This window comes from Sus scrofa, chromosome 9 (assembly GCF_054392235.1).
Source record: "Sus scrofa isolate SSC_HxYL_T2T_F1_AM1 chromosome 9, Sscrofa_HxYL_maternal_Yorkshire_Landrace_v2.0, whole genome shotgun sequence".
Taxonomy (NCBI): Eukaryota; Metazoa; Chordata; class Mammalia; order Artiodactyla; family Suidae; genus Sus; species Sus scrofa.
Window position 1 is genome coordinate 73,229,716 of NC_139391.1, and position 23,144 is coordinate 73,252,859.

Below are 23,144 nucleotides of genomic sequence, written 5' to 3' on the forward strand. Positions count from 1 at the left end.
TGTAGAAGAAGGCTCTTATGACAGCTGTATAGATTTGCATATATTCAACCCATGCTTACTTCCAATCAATTGTGATATTTTATTGTGTTATAAAATAGTGCCCTGCAGTGTAAATCCGTATTGCTAAAAGCAAAATCAAAGAGCACATGTAAGTTCAGAATTCACCATGGCAATATTTATGATCACCTGTACTTCCTAAAAAACAGAAAAAATTCATTCCTTTTACTTCATCAGCCTTATTCTTCAGACATATCTGTTAAAGCCTTTAGCAGCAGCTACCCTCTTACTGTTTTCTCTTTCACTCTACTCAGTCCTTGTGCCCGAGAAGGAAGTTGCAAATACTTCCCCTGGATTTTGCAAAACATTAGGTCATGCATGTTGCCCACAACAAAGAAGCTTGTTGGTATGAAATCACAAAGCTAGGATTAATGTGAAATCAAAAAACTATGACAAAATCATGATCTCCCCCCGCCCCCCGCCGGAGGCAGGGACTAGCCCTGATTCATTACAGCCCCGAGATAAACTGGTGTCCACTTCTCAAAGCCATGTGTGATTTCTTTCTTGGTTCACAACCTTCACGCCATGGAGGGAGAAAAGTACTTTCTTGACTGTCCCCGTCATTCTTCTCTGAACGTAGGACACCACAGTTCAGAAATTTGGGTGAACTGAACCTTGCTTTAAAGATCTGTTTTTCCATTGAGGGCCGATTCCAAGAATTTGGGGTTCCTTTCCCAGCCCTGGCGGATCCGGGTGAGGGGCTTGTCTATACACGGCAGGATGAGGATGAACTTGACCACCAGCAGGGTGCAAGGGATGATCAGCGCTATCACGTAGGCTGACGGAAGACACCACTTGAGGGTCGAGGGATCAAGGAATCTCCTCCCGCCGTACACAAGGGTATGGGCTGTGCACAAGATCAGGGTCAAATAGCCCAGTTTGGACTATAAGCAAGAAACAAAAACAAAAACATATACCTTAACATAGTATTGAAACAGTGGAAAACAGTGAAAGGTACTTGTCAACAGCCACAGGCCTTTGAAACCTGTAACATTTAGAATGCTGCTGTGTATATTGGCTCCTTCAGGATGATCAGTATTTCATTTTTTTTTTTTTTAATGTTTACACATGACATGATGGTTTCATCTTAACCTGACTGGATGAGAAAATTTCCCAGGGGTAAATTCTTTAGTTAGAATAAATAATGTACCTCTTCTTCAATGGGAAAATGCTTGCCTGGATCACCTTTGCTAGAGGCCTGATATGTTCTCAAGAAGCACCACATTTTTTTTCTTTTTTTTTTTTTAAAAGGAGTTTCCATCACGGCTCAGTGGAAACGAATCTGACTAGCATCCATGAGGATGCAGGTTCAATCCCTGGCCTCACTCAATGGGTTAAGTACCCAGCGTTGTTGTGGGCTGTGGTGTAGGTCACAGACGCTGCTTGGATCCCGAGTTGCTATGGCTGTTGTGTAGGCCGGCAGCTGTAGCTTGGATTCGACCCCTAGCCTGGGAACCTCCATGGGCCATGGGTGTGACCTTAAAAAGACAAAAAAAAAAGAAGCACCACATTATGCCGCTGACGAAAAGCAGATGCTCGTTAACTTCTTTTGCAATAAAGAACAATTAGCAAACTTTACTTTTGGCTGTTTGCTTGTTTTGACCTAAATCCAAAGCTCAAAGTTTATTTCCATCTTAATGTCTTTTTTTTTTTTTTTTTTTTTTTTTTTTGCCATTTCTTGGGCTGTTCCCGTGGCATATGGAGGTTCCCAGGCTAGGGGCTGAATTGGAGCTGTAGCCACCAGCCTATGCCAGAGCCACAGCAATGCGGGATCCGATCTGCGTCTGCAACCCACACCACAGCTCACGGCAATGCCGGATCCTTAACCCACTGAGCAAGGCCAGGGATCGAACCTGCAACCTCATGGTTCCTAGTCGGATTCATTTCCATTGAGCCACAATGGGAACTCCCCATCTTAATATCTTGAATGAAGGTGTAAATATGAGAACATGTTGACTGCACTTATTCCTGGGGAGAAACTGTAAGACTTTTGAGATTCAAATAGTTCTATAAAGTTCAAATCTAGTTTCAGTTACTAATGGTCTGTTCATTTTTACTGGTTCACAAGGAACATCAGAGGATCATCTGGAGGGCTTGTAAAAACAAGCTGCAGGGTCACACCCCGGAATTTCTGATTCTCTTAGCTCTGGGTGGAGCCAGGGGATTTCTGTATCTAATAAGACGCCAGGTGCTGCTGTTGCTAGTGGTCCAGGTACCACCCTTTGCAGACCACTGGTCTATAAAATTAATTACTAACTGCCTTTAATGAAGCACCCGGAGGCTGATGTATTGAAACACCGATTTTCCTCTCTTCCAGGCCAGCACTGGATCGGGTATGATGGCAGTCTAGCATATCTTGCCGTGAAGGTTTAAAGGTTATTTCATTATATGCCTTTTCAGATCACCAAGTCCATATTCTAAAATTGATTTTCAGAAGTAGAAATTTCGTCTTTGGGTTTCTCTCCACCCTGCACTTACTACATCTCCACACACACGGTGTAGTATTTGTGGGTGCTTTTCGCTTTGTACTCTTAGCTGTGGCTCTGGGGAGTGATCAGGGGCCTTGGCAAAGGGATGCCTTGGTAAGAAATCAGCCATTATGGGATCTGCCTTTTTGTACCAGAGTTTAGCATTTTCTGATTTGAACTTGTTTCAGTTGCTATTTTTATGAGATTGCCAGGGAAGTTATGGAGCAAAAGAATAATTTATGCAGGGTACGAGAGAAAAATGAGACTCTGTGTACAGCCAGAATAGTTTGCAATAAAGTGGATTAAACTGTGAAGTCCTTACCTGGACAAATCGGAACTCTCTCCAGTTGACCATGTTGCTGACTGATGGCAAGGAAGTGATTCCCAAGAGTACAAACAGGAAAAATCCAAGGATTCCCAGGGCTAAATAGGAATCGCTGAGCCAGGCAGTAGAGATAATAAATGGATTTTCTTTCTTGGCTATTGCCTAAGAAAAATTATAAGAATTTTTTTTTTAATTCCATTTTTTACAAAGTGCCCACATTTTAAGGGGATCAAAAAATACCTCTGCATGGTTTCTTTGCTCAAGGCAAGTTGTGTAACACTTTGTAATAATCAGTGAAACATAATTGTAGAGAAAAATACACTTAAATATAATATTTTTGGTAGAAAAAGTCATTGATTCTGTTGGGATGTTATTATGACAGTTGACTCTAGGAGTTGTGTAGGAAGCTTTAATGGACCCTACAAATTCTAAAACAAAGTAAATATTTACTTAAACCTTCTTTACCATATGGCTTCTCTTTCCCCAAGCAGAAATTGATGTTCTCAAACAATTACATCAGGATTCTGTTTTCCTACTTTATATGCTGATGAGCCACACTCATGAATTTTGGGTTCTTTCATGTTTATTATGTGGTAATATAGCATCAAGCCTGTCATGCTACAGATTGAGAGAAATCTGGCCCCTGCAACAGGACTCTTACCCAAGCACTTCCCATGTATTTGTTAGCGATGTAGAGAAATTCACAGACACATCAACCATGAATTATTGACACATAAACTTTGAGACTGCAATGAGATTGATCAAAATCAATTATTTCCAAACTAGAGCTGATGTGGAAAACTTCCCCTGGGACTTTAAGACCCCTCAGGTGATGCTCTCTGAATTTTTTGACCATGCAGAAAATGATATTTGTCGTTTGCTCAGAATCGTTGAATTTTCCAGTAACTGAGGACAAGTTCCCACAAGTCCAGCACTAATGGAGTTATAAGCACCCTTTTACGAATTTGTTTACATTCCTGTGACACATGGTTGGGGACACTCGTAGATGGTGAGTTCTGACTTCCCAAAGGAAGTAACACGCATAAAAATAGAAGCTTGAAAACACATTGGTTTACATTTATGGATGTAATTCAAGTAGGTGTCATTAGGTTTTCCCGAGTCCCCAAATCTGACAAGTTTGTGAGTATCCCAGCGAATCCTGGGAGCACAGATCTGCACCTGCATTGACCTGGGGATGTAACTTTCACTCTCAATAGTGGTATGAGATCCAACTGGATTCATTAAAAAACAACCATCCCCCCCCCGAAACAAACATGAGGTGTCTAATTGTAGTTATTTTTTAAAATAAAGCTGCTTAGAAGAATGATTTTCTGTAACTATAAAATGGAATATGGTGCAGCAAGATTCCTCTTGGATTTAAAGAGTGGGGGAATAAGAGAGATGAATGAAGAGAGATGAAGAGAGACTTACCTGGACAACGGTTCTGTTGTTCATTCTCCATCGTACGTAATAACGAATAGGAATCACAAGTGTGTAGAGGACGTGAAGGAAGGCAAATCCCAAGGCTACCAAGCCAAGCTGCTTTCTGCAGAGCATCCAGTGGTCAAGCCAGTCTGGAAATCGGCGGTATTTTGTACCTCGGTACAGCTGCAGAATGGCAGCAAGAACACCAGGGAGGTAAACCAAGGCAAGCAGTGTGAGTGCTGTGTTTGGAAAGATATGATTGGGAATGGAAATAGCCAGGCGAAATGTATTATCTTTTCTTTCATACACATAAGGGTAGATTACATCTCTTATTACACTGTAGAAAAAGAAGAAGACACACAGAACAGCAGACAAACGGAAGGGGAACTTCCACATTGGAAATAGTTGCAGGGGGTAGTTTTCAATTTCTTTGGCTGCCATGAGAGATCCTTTATCCAACGGAGTAAGTCCAAGAGTACGAACAATATCCATCACTCTCTGCTTGGCTTTTCTGTCATTTCCGCAGACAAACACCTGGGTTAAAATAATTCATTTTGTGTTTATTCTTTCTTTAGTAATTATTTTGAAATTCTTTATAAGCACCGTGTAGAACAATGCCATAGAGTAGTTAATTACTTTTCAAACAAGGCATATTTGACAAGAGGATGTTTTAAGTGGGTACAGACATGTGGGCTAGTTAAATACCAGGGTTTCAAGTTGAGAGTGGCTTTAGGCATATCACACAGATATGATAAGACTTGGTTCTCCACAGTGTGAACAGTTGATCTTTCTTCTGTATGCATGGCTGCCATATCTTTTATGGATTGCTTTTAATCTCAACGAATAAATGGAACCTGTTTCATACAAGGTAATGGGTGTGGAAAGCATATCCATCAACAGTTTAGCTGTTATTTTCTGGTACTGACAAAAGTTCTCCAGACACTGACACCATTGGATTCCATCAAGCTAAAAGCTGAGGATGCAGAAGGTGGGAAGTACATCACTACACTTGACCACACGACTTGGTCAAATCCAAGAAAGTTATTCCTGGCACATATTAGCAGACTTAAATGTTTTCTTTTGCAGTTATCTTTTGGAATCTTTGGGGGTAAATTCCTATTAAAACATTTACTTTTTAAAGATGATTGCGTGTAAATCTATGTTTTAAACTTACCTGGCGACTTGCATCCAGCGCTCCTGACTGCAGAGCCCAGGCTGAGATAGTGTTGAATGCTTTTACTACATGGGCTCCTGGCAGCAACTGAGCGAGGTACTCTGCATTCGATTCCGGATACTGATTGATTTTGAGATTGTTGCTGACATCAACCAGTATTTTCCCATTGAGAACCTCAGTTAGGTGTGTGAGAAAATCATAATGTTCCCTGTGGACGGTTAGGATTATAATGTCAGATTTCTGGGCTGCTTCTGAGTAGTTCAAGACCTCTGCACCACTGGGCAGCAGACTGGACATCCCTGGGTTTCGACTTCCAAAAACAATAGAATAACCACACTGGAGCATTTTAAGTCCAAGTGATCTTCCAAAATCTCCAGTTCCAAAAATACAGACAGTCTCTTGCTTCTCTGAAGAAATCATGGTGAGAGGAAGTGTGTCCGTAGAGGTTTTCTCCATAACTGAAAAATAATAATGCAGATACCCAACAAAATGTGAATGTTCTGGGAAAAAAAATTAATGAGAATTTTATCCAGGAAACAGTGATCGACTGCTGTTGTTTGAATCTTCTAATGAATTATCTGAAGCATGTTCCGTACAAAATTTGGAAGGAATAACAACTGTCTTATATATTCTTTTATGAGTCTTATTTAACAAAATCTTCTACTGGATAAAGAAATGTACTAAAAACCCAAGACACTTACGGGTTGATGTCTTAAACTACGGACATGCATCACAATGATACTGCATTTATCAAACACAATTCCCAAAGTTCTCAAGAGCAAGATCTGATAGAGAAGGCACTAGAAAGGAAGTTACAGACCAATTCATTTATTTAGTATACAAAAATCCCAAATTGGGAGTTCCCATCAAGGCTCCGTGGTAATGACTAGTATCCGTGAGGATTTGGGTTCGACCCCTGGTCTCACTCCGTGGGTCAGGGATCTGCCATTGCCATGAGCTCTGGTGTCGGTCACAGAGGTGGCTCGGATCCTGTGTTGCTGTGGCTGTAGTGTAGGCCAGCAGCTACAGCTTCCATCTGACCCCTAGACTTCCATATGCCACCAGAGTGGCCTTAAAAAAAAAAGGAAAAAAAGAAAAAAAATCCCCAAATAACAATCAGAATCTAGTAACCTCTTAAGAGAAAGTGTACATTGATCAAATGGAATTGTTCTAGAATTGTAAAGATTAGTTCTGTAAACTCAATATTAGAAAATCTATTAATAGGAGTTTCTGTTGTGGCTCAGCAGTAAGGAACCTGACTAGTAACAAGGAGGGTACGGCTTTTATCCTTGGCCTTGCTTAGTGGGTTAAGTATCCAGTGTTGCTGCGAGCTGTGGTGTAGGTCGTAGATGTGGCTTGTATCTTGTGTTGCTGTGGCTGTGGCCTAGGCTGGCAACTCCAGTTCCAATATGACCCCTAGCCTGGGTACTTCCATATGCTGTACATGCGTCCCTCAGCCAATAAAAGAAAAAAAAGAAAAGAAAAGAAAATCTATTAATAGAACTCACCATATTAGAAGATTTAAGGAGAAAAATATAGCTATATTTATATATGCTAAATGGACCTATGTTAAAATTTGACGTTTATTATTAATTTATTTTATTTATTTATTTTTTAAATTATTTACCCAATTCAATTTTTCTACTGTACAGCATGATGACCCAGTTACACATACATGTTCACATTCTATTTTCACACATTATCATGCTCCATCATAAGTGACTAGACATACTTCCCAGTGCTACACAGTAGGATCTCATTGCTAATTCATTCTGAAGGCAAGAGTTTGCATCCATATTCTTGATTCATATTTAAAAATGAACAAATGGATATTTCCTTAACATATATAGTTTCATGCTTAAAAGAGAATTACTAGAAATATACCTAGTAAAGTCATAAACCAGACAAATATATATCTGCTATGATCACATTATTGTTTGGAAATTCTAACTAATACAACCAGACTGGAGAAAGAAATTAGAGATGTAGAAATTTAAAAGGGTTGCAGATGATAGAATTGCATAGTCTTCGAAAAGTCGAAGTCAACTGAAAAAATGCCACCCATATAAAAACAATTCATCGTCTTATCTGGAACCCACCTAATATCAATACTCTTCTTATATGGGAAAAAAAAAACAGTTTGAAGATTTAATAGATGAAAGGGCCCTATTCACGGCTGCAACAAATAGAATATTTAGGAATAAACTTAAGGCAATGAGATATGTACAAGATCTATTTGAAAAAAAATTTTAAATATATGTAAGACTCAGAGAAGACTCATATAAATGAAACTATATATCATACTACCAAATGGGAAGGTTCAGTTTTCTCTGATTTAAACTATAAATTCTGAAAAGTAAGGTAATAAGTGGGGGACTATTTCTATTAAACATTAAAATATTATAAAGCTAAAATAAATAAGATGGCACTGTCACAGGAATAGCAAATGTTCAGTGGAATAGAGTAAAAAAATACAGAAATGAACCTAAATATATATATATCATATATATATATATATGATCAAGATGGCAGTCCATGAGAAAAAGATGGCTTATTCAGTAGGTAATACTGTGACCGGCAAAGAGCCAATTGGGAGAAAAAAGTTAATGATAACTTACATTCCTCCCCAAGGTAAATTCAAAATATATTGAAGATTTAAACCTTTTTTTTTTTTAATGGAACTATAATAGAACAGAAGAAGCCATGGAGAATTCTTTTATAAACTTAGGGGGGAAAGGCCCTTTTCCTATATCACAAATCCTTGAAACCATTAAAGAATAAAGAGATAAATGTGATTACATAAAAATAAGTAATACCTGCAAAGCAAAAAGTCAGGGTAAGCAAAGTCAGAAGATAAGTAAATTGGGGGAAAAAAAGTATTTTTTAACAAATACAAATCAGTAAAACCAATTGTCCACTAGAAAACTGGGCAAAAGGATATGAGCTGACAGTTCATCTCAACAACTTTTCAATATAGTTAAAGATCTTTTAGTCTTACCCAAAGTACAAGGTAGGTTAAAACGGAACTGATAATAATAATTTAAAAAAAAGATCATAATAGTGTGAGGTCCATTATCAAGAGGAAGCTGAGTGATGACAGAGTGAGCCCTGGCAGTGAGGGGAGGTAAGGAGAAGGAGCAGGGGACCATGTTTGTAGGGGCTTTACTTCCTTCACACAAATGAGTTTAAAGGAAAACTCAGGGCATTTGATGTGGCATTTCAAACAGGACCTAGTGGTGAATTTTCACAAAGCTTGTAGAGCTTATGAAGCTCGTGCCTTTGTAGTAAAGTTTCAGAACTTTGTCCTTTCCATTTTAGCCTGTGGAAAACACCTGAGCTTATGGAGGGCGTGTTATCTCTATCACAAGCAGACCAGTCAGACCTTTGTACGTAGGCAGAAGTCATGGCGAAAAGAGACAAGAAATACAAGATTTTATTGCAAATCCTCAGAAACTCTGAAGAGTCGAATTAAGCACAAGAACGGAATCATTTTATAAACTAGCTGATGATTGATATCCTGAACTGTATCAGAAAAAGGCATGATCCAGGAAGGCACCTATGAAACACTACCGTGCCTTTGAAAAGTTCTTAGCAGCATCTACAAATGCAAACCAGTGTAGCAATTTATATTATATTGCTAATCAGTTAGCCACTAATTGTTAAAACTCAAACCCTCAAAACTGCTGAATGGTGCTTAATTATTCCACTTTGTAGATGCTGGTGTGTTGTAAGAATGCCAGTGTGCCTGGCTATCCCTTCACTTTCTCTCCATTCTTTATCCTAATATTTTTCCCTCTCTTGTGTTGGGACAAACATTGGAAAGCAAAATACAGATTGGACAAAGTTGTCAGTGTTCTGCAGTGAGAGAGATGATGTCTTTATTGACATTTTCTCATGTGGATCATCATTGCAGACAGAGAGTAAGCCCAGACTCTATTTTGACCATGTGGCTCTTACTTTCATTTTTTCTAAGCTGCCATGATGTATTTTTTTAATGAAGATATTGACTATATTACACTAATATTGTTTGCAGTGTGACCTCGAGTCAATTACTCAAACACTTTGTGTCTCAGTGTCGTCATCTTTAAAGTGAGAGATAAGAGAGTTCCTACTTTAGAGACATCGTGAGGATCAGATAATTAGTGTACCTTAGAGCAATTCTTGAGACATAGCAAGTACTCAACAAACTTGTTAATAAAGTATGTAATACACTGTAATTATCTAATTAATATAGTAATTATATAAATTCTATAAATTAAGGATTAATCATGCTTCTATAACTGTGATTACTGGAAATACATAAAGTTTATCTGAAATAGCACTCAGTAATTCTCGAGAAGCTTCTGCTTTCCCTACTTATTTCTTATAAATAAAACCCTATGTGAAAGGGCTTCAGAGCATATGAATTTATCAAAACACAGACGTAAAATCAGTTCAAGTGTGAATTTCTCTTGTTTGTAATTCTTTCACATTTTATTTCAGTATTTCCCTCTTAAACTGACACTTAGCAATCCAATATAACACCCTTGGGCCATTACCCCAACCATTAAAATTTATTTTCACGCAAATCTTCAGAAACATCACTGAGCGAATTGAAGATACAAAACCAGTGAGGAGATATTAAAATATCACTGGCGGGGGTCATAGAAAGGGGTTTATTTATTCCATTTGGCAGTTAGTTGCTCCCCATCAAGTTATAGAAGTTCAAAGGCGTTCATATAGAAGTTCATTGCGTTGCGTGCATCTTGAATTCTGCTTCAAATCCCCCTGGTTCAACTTCCAGTCCTTGGGTAACAACTGAACTCTGCTTGGTTTCTACTGCCTAACAGAGGCTTACTTTTGGCTCTAGATCTTTTATCTCTTGATTTTTGTCCTGAGCTTCTCTGATCCTGTGCCTGTTTGGCACTCAGACATGTGGAGCCCATGGCCCCATCATAGCCCAATGGGGGACAGGACTCCACGGACAAGTGCTTCTACTGTCATCTTCTGGAACACAGCTCTGACATATTTCATAAGGCTCTTCTGAAAGATCCAGAGGCATAGAGCACCACTCATCTCAGCAGTGGCCAGCTCGATGGGCTCTTGTCCTGCCTTTCCTGTGTTCCCTGGGTTAGGCCCCTTGCCCCTCACCCTTGCTCCCTGGAATCACTTCCAGGATAAACTGTCTTCACACAAGCCTCTGCTTGTAAATCGACCCAGGATAATACAATATTTAATTATTTTATGTTTTCAGTGGTAAAAGAAGGATGATTTGACCTTAAGTTGCCATAACTGGCAAGATGAAATAACATGTAAAAATTAAAAAGTTAGTTAACTCTTTGAAAGAATTTGATTCTGAGCTCTGGGAAAAATGTCCTAATAATAAGAGTTCATAAAAATGGGAAGTATGAAATTGGATTGTGATGATCATTGTACAACTACAAATGTAATAAATTCATTGAGCGATTTAAAAAAAAAAAGGGATGTATGCACACTCTAAACCACAAGGAAGGTCTAGTTGAGGGTATATTTTATGGTAAGTACTAGGGGAAAAAGGAAGTTATACCCATTTCAGAGTATCTGTACCTGAAAACAGCTCCCATGTATAAACATGGATTTATGGAGGCAGTTAGGTCTCAAAGAGTTTAAAAAAAAAAAAAAACAACAAAACTTTCCTAATCTTATTTTACACATAAATGTATGAAATAAAGCAAATAGGAAAGGTGGAATTAGGAAGCAGAGTTATAAAGGGAGAGATGGGTTTGATAGTTAAAACATAGCATAGTCGTCACCTCTCCTTCCTTCAGCTCTTTACAAACCTCGCTTATGTGACAGGAAACAAAAAAGAACATCCTCTGGTCTGGAAAATCTCCAGGACTCATTTTTGCCTCTTACGGGGGCATCTCCCAGAAAGGCTCTTTGAGAGGAGGACTGAGACAGGTGAAACGATCCCACGAGAGTGTTTATGTAGAGACTGGCAACCAGAGACACCATGCAAATAAAGGTGGCCGAGGGCTGTGGGAGCAGCTGCCACGACGAAGCTTGTGTGTGTGTTGTGTGTGTGTGTGTGATGAGAGAACACATGGTGTGTGTCACGTCCAGTCTCACCCACCATCCCCCTCTGCCTGTGGATCCCGCCCCTGGGCTCTGAGGCAGCCTTCCTCTGGGTGGTCCCAACAGGGCATCCCACCAGGATATTAGGGCCAGCCTGGATTGTATTTTACTTCTCTCACCTCGCAGAGGTCAGAGGTCAGAGGGACCCAGAACAGTTTCTGCTTTGGAGGATTCTAGGATATTAAAAACATGGAACATCCAAATGGGATAAAAATACTCACATTTCACATGCTGATATGTACCAAATTAATGTTATCAGCAAAACAAAAAACAAACAAAAAAAAAACGCTTTGGAGTTGCCTGGTGGCTCAATGGGTTAAGGATTTGGTGTTATCACTGCTGTGGCTTGGGTCCCTGCTGTGGTGCAGGTTTGACCTCTGCCCACATGCTGAGGGCATGGCCAAAAGAAAAAAAAATCTTTTTGTGTGAAATAATCATAGATTCGCGGGAGGTTTAGAGGTAGGACACATGGTTCCTGTGTTTCCTTTCCCATTTCTTCCAGTGCTTACATTTTACACAGAGGACAGTAGCCAAACTGGGAAGCTGACATCACAGCATTGGGTGTGTATAATTCTGTGTCATTTCGTCCCATGTGGAGATTCCTGTACCCACTACTGCAAGCAGGACGCAGAACTATTCCATCACCTGCCCTTTATAGTCACATTATCTGCTTCCCTGAACCTCTGGGAGTCGTTAATCTGTTCTCTAACTCTATAATTTTTTATCATTTAGAGAATGTTATATAAATGAAATCAGACCAAATGTAACCTTTTCATATTGGCTTTTTTTTCAGTTAGCATAATGCCCTTGAGATCCATCCAAGTTGGTGGGTGTGATCAGTAGTTCATTCCTTTTTTAGTGCTGAGGCCAGGGTATGGACTTCATCTGCTTACTCTATTTGGATGTCCTGTTTGGAAATGTCAGAATAGCATTAAAATAATTGCTTATTTTATTATTATTATTATTATTATTATTATTATTATTTTGTCTTTTTAGGGCCACACCTGCAGCATATGGAAGTTCCTGGGCTAGGGGTCAAATTGGATGTGTAGCTGTAGCTGCCAGCCACAGCCACAGCCATAGCAATACCAGATCCAAGCTGCATCTGTGACCTATACCACAGCTCACAGCCACACCAGATCCCTGACCCACTGAGAGGGGCCAGGGATCAAACCTGCATCCTCACAGATTCTAGTCAGGTCCGTTAATTACTGAGCTATGAAGGGAACTCCAATAATTGCACATTTTAAGTGCTTTTACTTAAAGAATCAGTGCTAGTAAATGCTAGGGCACCACCTCCTGAGATTCTGAATCAATTGTTCTGAGACAACATCTGTATTTTTTAAAAACCAAACTGGGAGTTCTTGTTGTTGCTTGGCAGGTTAAGAACTCAACATAGTGTCCATGAGGCCCGGCATTGCCACAAGCTGCAGTTGCAGGTTGCAGCTCAGATTCAGTGTTGCCCTGGTTGTGGTGTAGACCTCAGCTGCACCTCTGATTTGACCCCTAGGCTAGGAACATCTATATGCCTTGGGGCAGGTGCAGCCTTAAAAAGAATAAAAACAAACAAACAAACCCCAAAAACCAAACCAATCAGTTCTAAAGAGCATCCAGGGCTGAGAACTGCTGGGGATGGGAAGAGAGTGGGTATCTTTTTTGGAGAGGGATGGTGGGAGGGGAAGAGCAGAGGGAGAACTGGCTGTTGATGAGCTCATCAGGGGTGGCAGAAACATTTCACCTGATTTACAATTTCTTCCTCGAAGTCATCATTGGCTGGATCGAAAGCCTAGAATTCCTATTTTTATGAAAACTGGAGGCAAAAGCAAATGTGCAGACCCCTCAAGGGAGAGAGCAAGGGATGCCAGACTCCAGACGTGGAGGGCTCTGCTCTGTAACTCGCTCGAGGAAACTGATGTGTTGTCTTCCAAGGGCTACAAGTTAGAGTTTGATCCAATCCACCCAGGCATCCACGACGATGCTCCTTCCTAGCAACCCTCACATGGTGCCATAGAGCAGCAGCTCCTTTACACTGGGATGAAACCAGTATTACAGCCATTCCGCCCCATTCCCCGTTTGAGAATTCAGCTTTGCGTTCTGAAGTGACTGTCCCCACAATCCTCCTCTCTCCACTCCAACAGTGCTGCAGCACACAAAGCCAGTGATCCGGCTTGATACATCCCCGGGAGTATGAATACAAATAACTTTCAAACTCTATGAGAAGTGACAGGAGTTTTCATTTTAATTTGATGCCTGTAAACAGGGATTTTCTCCCCCTCCTTTCTGTTTTATTATTCCTTCTGAGTTTCAACCTGAAAGCCTAGGATGGCTTGACAACATCTTTGTAATGAGCTGAAGCTCATCAATCAAATATTTCCTTTCATCACAAGGCACGGGGGGTGGGAGAGGGAGTTTGGCAATGGGACCAGACTTCCTGCGATTCAGTACATTTGTTTTAATAGATCCCAGGGACAAATGAATAAAAAAATTAAAAATGTAAAACCTTACAATAATACATGAACCCATCCAATTTATTCACTGAGCTATTTCTGTATTTAGTGAGATCAAGGCTCTTTAGGGAAAGCAAACATGCTCACACTTAAACACATATTCTTTTACTGACAGGTATATATCATTGCAGCAAAATCAGAAGCTTTTGGTTTAAAAAGGCCACTGATTGCAATTATAAAAAAATTAATGTGCCTCTAATCAATGAATTTTTCTAATTTTTTGACAGTTCGATCTTCTTCAGACTGTATATGTTATTTGAAAATATAATAGTACTTTAATTTATTTGTTTGTTTGTTTTGCTTTTTAGGGACACACCCATGGCATATGGAAGTTCCCGGGCTAGGGATCAAATCAGAGCTGTAGCCGCCTGCCTATGCCAGAGCTGCAGCAATGCGGGATCCAAGCTATGTCTGTGACCTATACCACAGCTCCCTGCAACATTGGATCCTTAACCTACTGAGCAAGGCCAGGGATCAAACCAGTGTCCTTATGAATACTAGTCAGTTTTGTTACCACTGAGACACAACAGGAACTCCGCATTTTTTATTTTAGCTGGTTGTTAGAAGTAGCTCTGTTGGTAACAGGCATAAACTAACACAAATCTATCACTAAAAGCTCTTAAACTGGGGAGTTTCTATTGTGGCTCAGCATGTTCAAAACCCACCATAGTGTCCATGAGGATGAGGGTTCTGGCCTCGAATGAATCAGTGGGTTATGGATCTAGCATAGGTCACAGATGCAACTTGGACTGATGCAGCTCTGGTGGATTTGACCCCTAGCCTGTAAATTTCTATATGCTGCAGCTTCGACCTTAAAAAAGCAAAAAAAAAAAAAAAAAAAAAGCAAATAAAGAAACTACTTCAGGTTGGTTGCTGAAAAACTCTCAGTTCTTTTTCGAGAAAATATTATGTATCTGGGAAGTTCCCTGGTGGTTTAGTGGTTAGGACTCAGTGCTTTCACCACTGTGGCCCAGGTTCAATCCCTGGCCTGGGAACTGAGATCCCACCACATAAAGCTGCTACACACCATGGCCAAACAAACAAACAAACAAAAAATACATGCCATTAAAATATTATCTATCCCTAGGAGTTCCCAACGTGGTGCAGCAGAAACAACCATGAGGTTGTGGGTTTGACCCCTGGCCTCGCTCACTGGGTTAAGGATCTGGCGTTGCTGTGAGCTGTGGTGTAGGTCACAGACATTGCTGTGGCTGTGGTGTAGGCTGGCAGCTATAGCTCCAATTGGACCCCTAGCCTGGGAACCTCCATATGCCGTGGGCGCAGCCCTAAAAAAAATATATATATATATAATACCTATCCCATAGCATCCTGATTTACTGATGATTCCTTTTTATGCTAGCCAACAGAATGCCACAAATGACATAACTAAATATAACCTTTACACTAATATTCTACAGGGATGTATATTTCCACATGAATTGCTAATAAGTAAAACTAGCTATGACATGCTGCAACTAAAATGATCTGTCAGTTAACATTTCACTACCACCCAATGAATTACCCGGAGAGCAAGGTAATGCATATCTATATTATTTATTTTAATTATATTTTAGGAGCAATTTAATTTATTTTTAGTATCAGTTCTTTGGTGAAATTCAATTAAAATCTTTTTAATACACTGTTTTCACATTTAGATCTCAGCTGCATCTGTCAAGATAAATGAAGGTTGTTTCATGAGTCCCTGACCAACAATTTCATCATGTGGGTTCATTACCCCCTATCTAGGCTGGTTTGTCCATTCAGTTAAAGCCTGGGGCTCATGACAGCAAGGTCAGGAATTCAGTCATGTCTCAGTTAATTTACCTTGACCTCTGTTCCCATTCTAAATCCTGAACAACTTCTTACAAAATCTGTCTTTCACCAAAGATTCAGGGTGAGGATCAGGACCTGGATTGGCACCATCAGAAAACAACAATCTCCCAGACTGGGTGGCATTTGGCTCACACACACTGCAGGAGCATTTGCTCACTGGGTAATCTGGTGATCACAAAAATCCACTGAATATTTGATGTCAATTAGTGGGTTTTGCTTTTCTAAGACTTATTATACTCAGATATTTAGGAAGTGATTTGATCATTTCAGTTTTGAATTAACTTTATTTAAATAAATTTCCTATGAATAGTATGTATATTCACCTTGAATTATTTCACTAGGAATGATTTCAATATTGATAACGATCAGTTTGGAGGTAGAGCAGTTTTGCTGTGGATCTGATCCTGCCCCCCGCCACCCCCGCCCTGCTGATGGGTTAACTCCAATCTGCCTCAAAGTATCTCCTTGCCATTTTTAGAAATCTCCTGAGGGAGTTCTCATGTCCTTTACATAGTCTCCCTCATCTTTTTTGGGGTACCATTTTCTTCCCTTTCTACTTTAGCTCTGGAAGCAAGGACTCCCAATGGCCAGAGTATCTCCTGCGTTTGCCAGAGCATGATCTGGCCTTGCTGCTCTTCCATTTCTTACCCCAGGAGAGAAAGTGCCCTTGAAGCTCCTTCCTTTCCTATCTTATGCTCTGATGTACAAGCCTGAGAGCAGTACTGGTTGGCAGATATATTTTAGTGAAACAGCTCTTCCTTTTTAATTCCTAGGGTGATTTTTTTTTTCTTTTCCCTGTCTTTTTAGGAAGGGAACTTCCAAGGCATATGGAAGTTCCCAGGCTAGGGGTCAAATCGGAGCTGCAGCTGCTGGCCTACGCCACAGCCACAACGACATGGGATCTGAGCTTCATCTGTGACCTACACCACAGCTCACAGCAACCCCAGATCCCCTACCCACTGAACGAGGCCAGGAATCGAACCTGCAACCTTATGGATACTAGTTGGATTCACTTCTGCTGCACCACCATGGGAACTCCAATTCCTAGGTGTTTAATCTCAGCTCTTTTTTAGTTCTGTGGCCAGAGTCAGCTTGTCAGCTGAGAGCTTGAAATCAGTCATGGTGGGAGTTTTCATATCCTGGAAATCAGCAAATGCTACAGTTCAGGATACAGTTTTTTTTTTTTTTTTCCCCCTTAGAGAGTCATTTATCCAGCACATCATGGGCTTTCTTCTCTGACTCTCATCCCCTTTCCCCCAGACTCTGCCTGTGAGCAAGGAAATGGGAAAATACTTGGACTGATGGATGATACATGTTTCCAGCTCTGATCTGCACTTTAGGCCTAAACCTCTCTCTCTTTTGGAACCTCCTTTCTCAAAAGGCTCCTAAGTCCTTAATGAAAACAGAATTCATGCAGCTCCTCTATCCTGGCAAAGGTCCCAGGCCCTCTCCAACCCACACATGGAGTTAACATGAATCTGGCTCTAAACCTGATGTGCTGTGGGATGGAAATCCTGTGAAATTGGATTGTGATGATCACTATACAACTACAGATGTGATTGAAAAAAAAAAAAAAACAGGAGTTCCCGTCGTGGCGCAGTGGTTAACGAATCCGGCTAGGAACCATGAGGTTGTGGGTTCGGTCCCTGCCCTTGCTCAGTGGGTTAACGATCCGGCGTTGCCGTGAGCTGTGGTGTAGGTTGCAGACGCGGCTCGGATCCCGCGTTGCTGTGGCTCTGGCGTAGGCCAGTGGCTACAGCTCCGATTCGACCCCTGGCCTGGGAACCTCCATATGCCGCGGGAGCGGCCCAAGAAATAGCAACAACAACAACAACAAAAAGGACAAAAACAAAAAACAAAAAACAAAACAAAAAACCTGATGTGCTAACTCTTGGTTCCCAGGGGAGATAGATACAGAGACCTCTATTGTGGACCATCATCCCCAAATATATGGCTTGTGCATCAAAATTTTCCAGATGTGCATCAAAAAGGGAGGGGAAAAAAAAGCACACTTTAGGATTTGACTCTAGGGTAACCAGTGGTACACTTTTGTTATTAACTTCAGTGAACCATTTGCCAACTTGCTAATTGCTTTCTCTTCCACCCATGGCCCACACCATCCACGTCAGGGCAATTCAATAGAATAAAGAAATCATTTCAGTACTTGGGTACCGGAGAAGACATAACTAGAAGCATGATAACTTCTAAAACAAGTATGATTTGATCTAAGTTCTTTTGAACCATTCAATAGGCTTCATGTCTTATGCCATGCCTTCAGGTATTAGAGAAGAGCTCAAGTGTTTTACTTAAGTTAAACTAATTAAAATCTTGAAAAATTCAATAGTCCAACTTTCATGACCTCCATTAAATGCCTTAATCGCATTATGTCACTCTTTAAAATGAATTACTCTTTAAAATGAATTAAATGCCAAAGTATTATAGTTACAAATTTATTATGAACCTTACCCTATATAGCAACATAATTAGGGTTACTAAAATTAAAGTTAATGAGAAGAAATACCAAGGTTTCTGCAATGCCTTTCTCCTTTTAAAAAATAGCTGTAATACTTTCCATATTCACTTTATAGATATTGCACAATACAAAGCAATCTCATGCTTCTCCCCAGGGGGCAGCTCATTGAAATCTGGACACTTTGACTCTCTTAACTAGTACAGTCCAAGGGCATCCATGCTTATAACCTACTACACCCTAATGGTCAGCCTCGTTCAAAAATAAATGTTTGTGTTACCAACAATATCTTTGTAGGACTGCGGGTTGTTGAACAAGCCTCTCTGTGCCAGGCACTGTGCTATACAAGAGAGAAGGTGATAAACTAGACTGTTCCCCAAAGTCTGTGCATGATTGTTTCAGCCAGTGTTTAACGTGGGCTCAGAGCTGTTTCTACACGCCATGCAAGGAGAAGTTTAGAAGATAGATGTACAATCGGTGTTGACAGTCCACCGTCCTATTCCCATGCTTCTCAGCACTCATTCTGTTACCAGGGAAGTCCTGATTGGGACACTTGGCTCTGTGCTTGATGCCATTTTTCCCTTTGGTATCTGGAGATGATCTCCTATGTGTTCAAATAAGCCCCCTCTAGGAGGCATGGTGCGCTTTGTTGTTACATTACCTCTTAGCTTTCTTTTCATTCAGAATTATGGTTCCTGACTTTTCCAAATGACCCTTTGCACACCTTTGCCTTCCTTTGAAGATGAAAAGTGAATGTTCCTTCATCCTGACGTGGAAACTGATCATATAATCTACATTTAAAAGCAACATACTTCTCTCACAATAGCTTCTCAGAAATATGCAACCATCAAAGTGCAATACGGTAAGGCTTCTTTGCACAAGGCAGATTACACTCTTCTAGAGCATGGTGCAGAAGCATTTAGGTTAGTTTGTCATGTTCTGCCCCATTAATCCGGAAGGAAATGCTACTTTGAGTAGAACATTATATTCCTTCTGCAGTGGTGTATTTCTGAAACATGATCTTCAAACACTGCAAGCATTCTTTGTTCCTTTTTCCATAATGATTTTGGACGAAAAAAATTGCTTAGGTATGTCAGCCAAGTATGTTTTGTTATCATTCATTAATTACCCTTTAGTTATTAGTTTTATTCCTTGTAGGTCTAATCTATTCTCAACAAAAGAACAAGTGTTAATTCAAATTATTTTGGAAATCACCTAAAAGTCATCCAAAATATCATGGTAGGATGAACATATTGAATGGAATGGCTCAGAAAGTCTTCATAGTTAAATAATGGCCCATTCTCTTTGGATGTACAAAGCACAGAGTCAAACAGGTGATTTCAGAGGCCTTGTCCATGTAGACTTTATTTCTATTACTTCTGGCTTAACTACAACTTCCAAAAAAAAAAAAAATTTCCACAAAGAAAACTTCACTATCCACAGCTAGTCCTAGATCCTTACAGTAGGAATTATAGGTAAATGTAGCTGCAGACACTTAGCAAATGAGGACAAGATCCTCTTAAGAGGACAAACCTGAAGAAACTTGCAAGGGGTCCTGGCAAATCTTTAAGTTTGAAAGGTGATTGAGTCCTTTTTTTTTCACTAGCAGTCTCTTAACCTTTTTAAGATTTTAAGAGGAAATAATTTTTCAACAGCAGTTGGCTAAAGATCCAAATGACTTCTAAAGAGAACTGGGTGGTAGGGTCATGAAACCCTGGAATGTATTTTTGAGTGTGACTTCAGAATCGAGTACTCAGGAGCCTTTCAAAAGAGAATCTATCTCCTTTTAATCATGTTATAATCTTAATTATATAATAATGGTTAATAATGGTAGAGTGACTTAGGGTGGTCCTTTAGGAGATGAGGGCATGTAGAGTAGCTGCTCAGGGTTTCTTCAGTTTTGAAATTCCATGACAAATGAATCTGTTCAGAACAAGCTCCAAGCCCAGGGTTTTCACTTTATGAACAGGCTTATAAAAATTTATCTGGTTACTTCTAACAACAGTTAGCAAGTTTAAGCAAGGCAGGGAGCTGAAAGTTAGTCTCAAGTCAGGGGTCAGGCCTGGAACCTGCTGGTTTCTGAACCTTAAGTTGCTGGGTGAACTTCAGCAGCACCATAAAGGTTGCCAGATGGAGAGAGTGCTCTGACCCAATTTCTCTATACACCTGTTCTGTTTCTTTTACAACCTTGAAGCCTGATCAATAGGGAGTGCTCCATCCTGTTTTCTGGACTGGCAATGTTTGCCATGCAGGTAGAATTTCACACCTTGCTAAATCAGAGCATTCTGAAAAAATTCGGGGCCTTGCAAAAGGCCATATCTCAAGCAAGTTACTGCTTCAAATAAATGTGCCATTTTATAAAATTAAATCTACTGTATCAGGAAAAAAAAAAGGGTTCTTTCATGTGAGTGACATTTATAAGACTGCCACTTATAGGGAATGGGACATGCTCCCATAGCAAGGCTGAGGAATTGGGTTGGAAAGCTGAGGGTGTTCTCAGAATGATAAATGTGGTGGAAGGCGAAGATGCTCAAGTGAGAAGGGGCTGTCTCTCCACAGCTGGGTAGCTTCACTATAAAAGTAAAACCTACATTATTATGAAAAAAGTAATTACTTGGTTACACTTAGAGCATGGATGAAATTTGCAATGTATTTCAAACCTCCTCAGTCGTGGATTTTCACCTTGTTAGAGTTGGGCTTTGTGGCTGCTCTGGTCTGACAGCCTTGTATTTTACATGTGTGAAAACTGAGGCTGAGGTGGAGAGCTGATGAGAACTAGGAACAGAGTTCTTCAACCCACCCATCCCTCCCCTCGTCTCCCTCCATTTCGCTTTCTCTCATACCGGTCATCTTCTAAAGAAAGTTCCTAAATTACTATCCACAGGAAAAAAAAAAAACAAACACTTTCCAGGTGACTCTGGACAAACAGGGAACCCGAGCTTTATTTACTCTTCAAGATCAATTACATCCCAAACAAGTTTTCTCTGGAAAAGCAATCCATCGCTAAACTAGAGAAGGATACTGCAATCAAGATCAAGGATGGAAGGGGCTGCAGATCTCAGGACATATTTTCAGTCCTTGGTCAAGAAGCGGACTCAGATCTGAGTCCTTTATCCAGAAGTTAGATACAGTGAGGAATCCAAACCCCTAAGTCTTCCTTCTCCAGCCCCTCTGCTCTCCAGGGAAGCGAGGAGCGATAAACCTCCAGGAAGTAAGACGCTTGCTAAATCGCACACCCTTGGGGCGGCTTTGCACCTTCTTCCCAGAGCAAGCAGGTGTGAGGAGCGAGGTTCTGCAAGCGGGAGTTCGAGATGGGCAGAAACTATAAGCGAAGGGAGCCATGTGGCAAAGGTACAAGGCGACAGCCAATAGCAATGCGACCCACCTTCGGAAGAGGTACTTCCGAGACGGCTGTGGTCCAGCGCAGCAGCTGCGGGTTCGCCGAGGGCCGGGCCGGGAGGGGACGCTGCCCGGCGCTCCTGCTCTGAGCTGCGGCTGGGCTCGCCACTCTCGGTATAAGAGGCCGGAGAGCGGAGGGAGGGCCCACTAGATTGCACAAGAGAAGACGGTGAAGAAAGCGTTTCCAGGAAGAGATCGAGCTGGGAATCCCAGGCAGCAGGAGGAACCAGCAATTCCTGTACTGCCACTGCCGCTCTTGCTGGGGAGGTTGCCACTGATCTCCCCCCAGCGGGGTTTTAAGAGTTTTCCCCAGACCCCTTGGGATCTGTGTAGCCTCAGGCAGTTGAGGCTTGAAGGGGCTGAGACGGATCCCTTTCCTGAAGGAGCCAGGGGGACCGCTCTGAAGAGAGAAAAAACACCATCTGGTTTAGGTTTCTAGGCATTTCCCCCTGTGCCATAGTGTCTTAATTCAGAGTAAAAGGTAACATCTTTCTGCTATGCTTAGAACCCTTGGGTTCTTATGGGGCTGGCTTATAGCTTGGATGATCTTAATTTGGACGCCTTAAACTAGGTAGAGTAAATGGTTCCCACCCCCCCAAAAAAAAAATGAAAGAGAGGAATGATGAGGAGAACTCTGTCTCTCTAATATTGCATAATAATATGCAATAATATATATTGGATTGATGTCTTTCTACTTAGGAGGAGCTCAAAAGTCATAGCCGTGGTGGTTTAAGAGTTAACTAACCATGACAATCTGTTGGGCAAAGCACATCTGCCCCCAAACTCTGTGGTCTAGAGCCCAGAGTCTTCCCAGTCTGCCTCTCACCCAGCCACCTGGTCTTAAGGGCACACCTGCCAAGGCCCAGATGTTCAGCCACAGGCGAGGTCTGTTCCCAGCACTTTTGAGCCAAGGCCTCTTTGCCTGGATTGCAACCCTCTCCAGAGCATTTTTGTGGTGTCTTCTAAGAGGTCTTCTCTGAGCCACTTGTTGCAATTCATCTTTTCTTTCTCCAGACAGTATAGTTTATTCTAGTACAGAAGTTAGGATAATTTCCTTCTTGAGACAGTTATTGTATATTTCCTTTCTTGGTCTGCAAGCTCCAGTCCTGTCCTTTTCAGCCTGAAATTCTCCACCACACCTAGCACAGTAGTTAGCATATAATATACACTTGCTATTGATTGCACCCATGAATAAATCTGCCATTTTTTGAATTTTTTAAATTACAGTTGATTTACTGTGCTATGCAAATTTCTGCTATACAGCAAAGTAATCCAATCATATATACATATATATGTATATATGTATATATACCCGTATATTATCTTCCATCATGGTCTGTCCCAAGAGATTGGAAATAAGTCCCTGTGCTATACAGTAGGACTCCATTGCTTA

The 23,144-nt window shown here is 40.8% G+C and overlaps 2 protein-coding genes and 1 non-coding gene across 3 annotated transcripts in view; 2 read left to right on the top strand and 1 right to left on the bottom strand.

Moving 5' to 3' along the window:
* Positions 1–23,144, top strand: part of LOC146399980 (uncharacterized) — a 114,255-nt gene that overhangs the window by 40,316 nt on the left and 50,795 nt on the right. The gene's annotated exons all lie outside the window — the stretch shown is intronic.
* On the bottom strand, positions 526–21,771 carry STEAP4 (STEAP4 metalloreductase). The gene is given in 5 exon segments (NM_001166489.1): positions 526–941; positions 2,848–3,012; positions 4,282–4,809; positions 5,450–5,907; positions 21,738–21,771. Coding segments are annotated over 4 exon segments (1,413 nt in total). The 5' UTR covers positions 5,906–5,907; positions 21,738–21,771; the 3' UTR covers positions 526–677.
* On the top strand, positions 14,973–15,044 carry TRNAE-UUC (transfer RNA glutamic acid (anticodon UUC)). Its single transcript has one exon. It is a non-coding gene; the product is annotated as a tRNA-Glu (tRNA).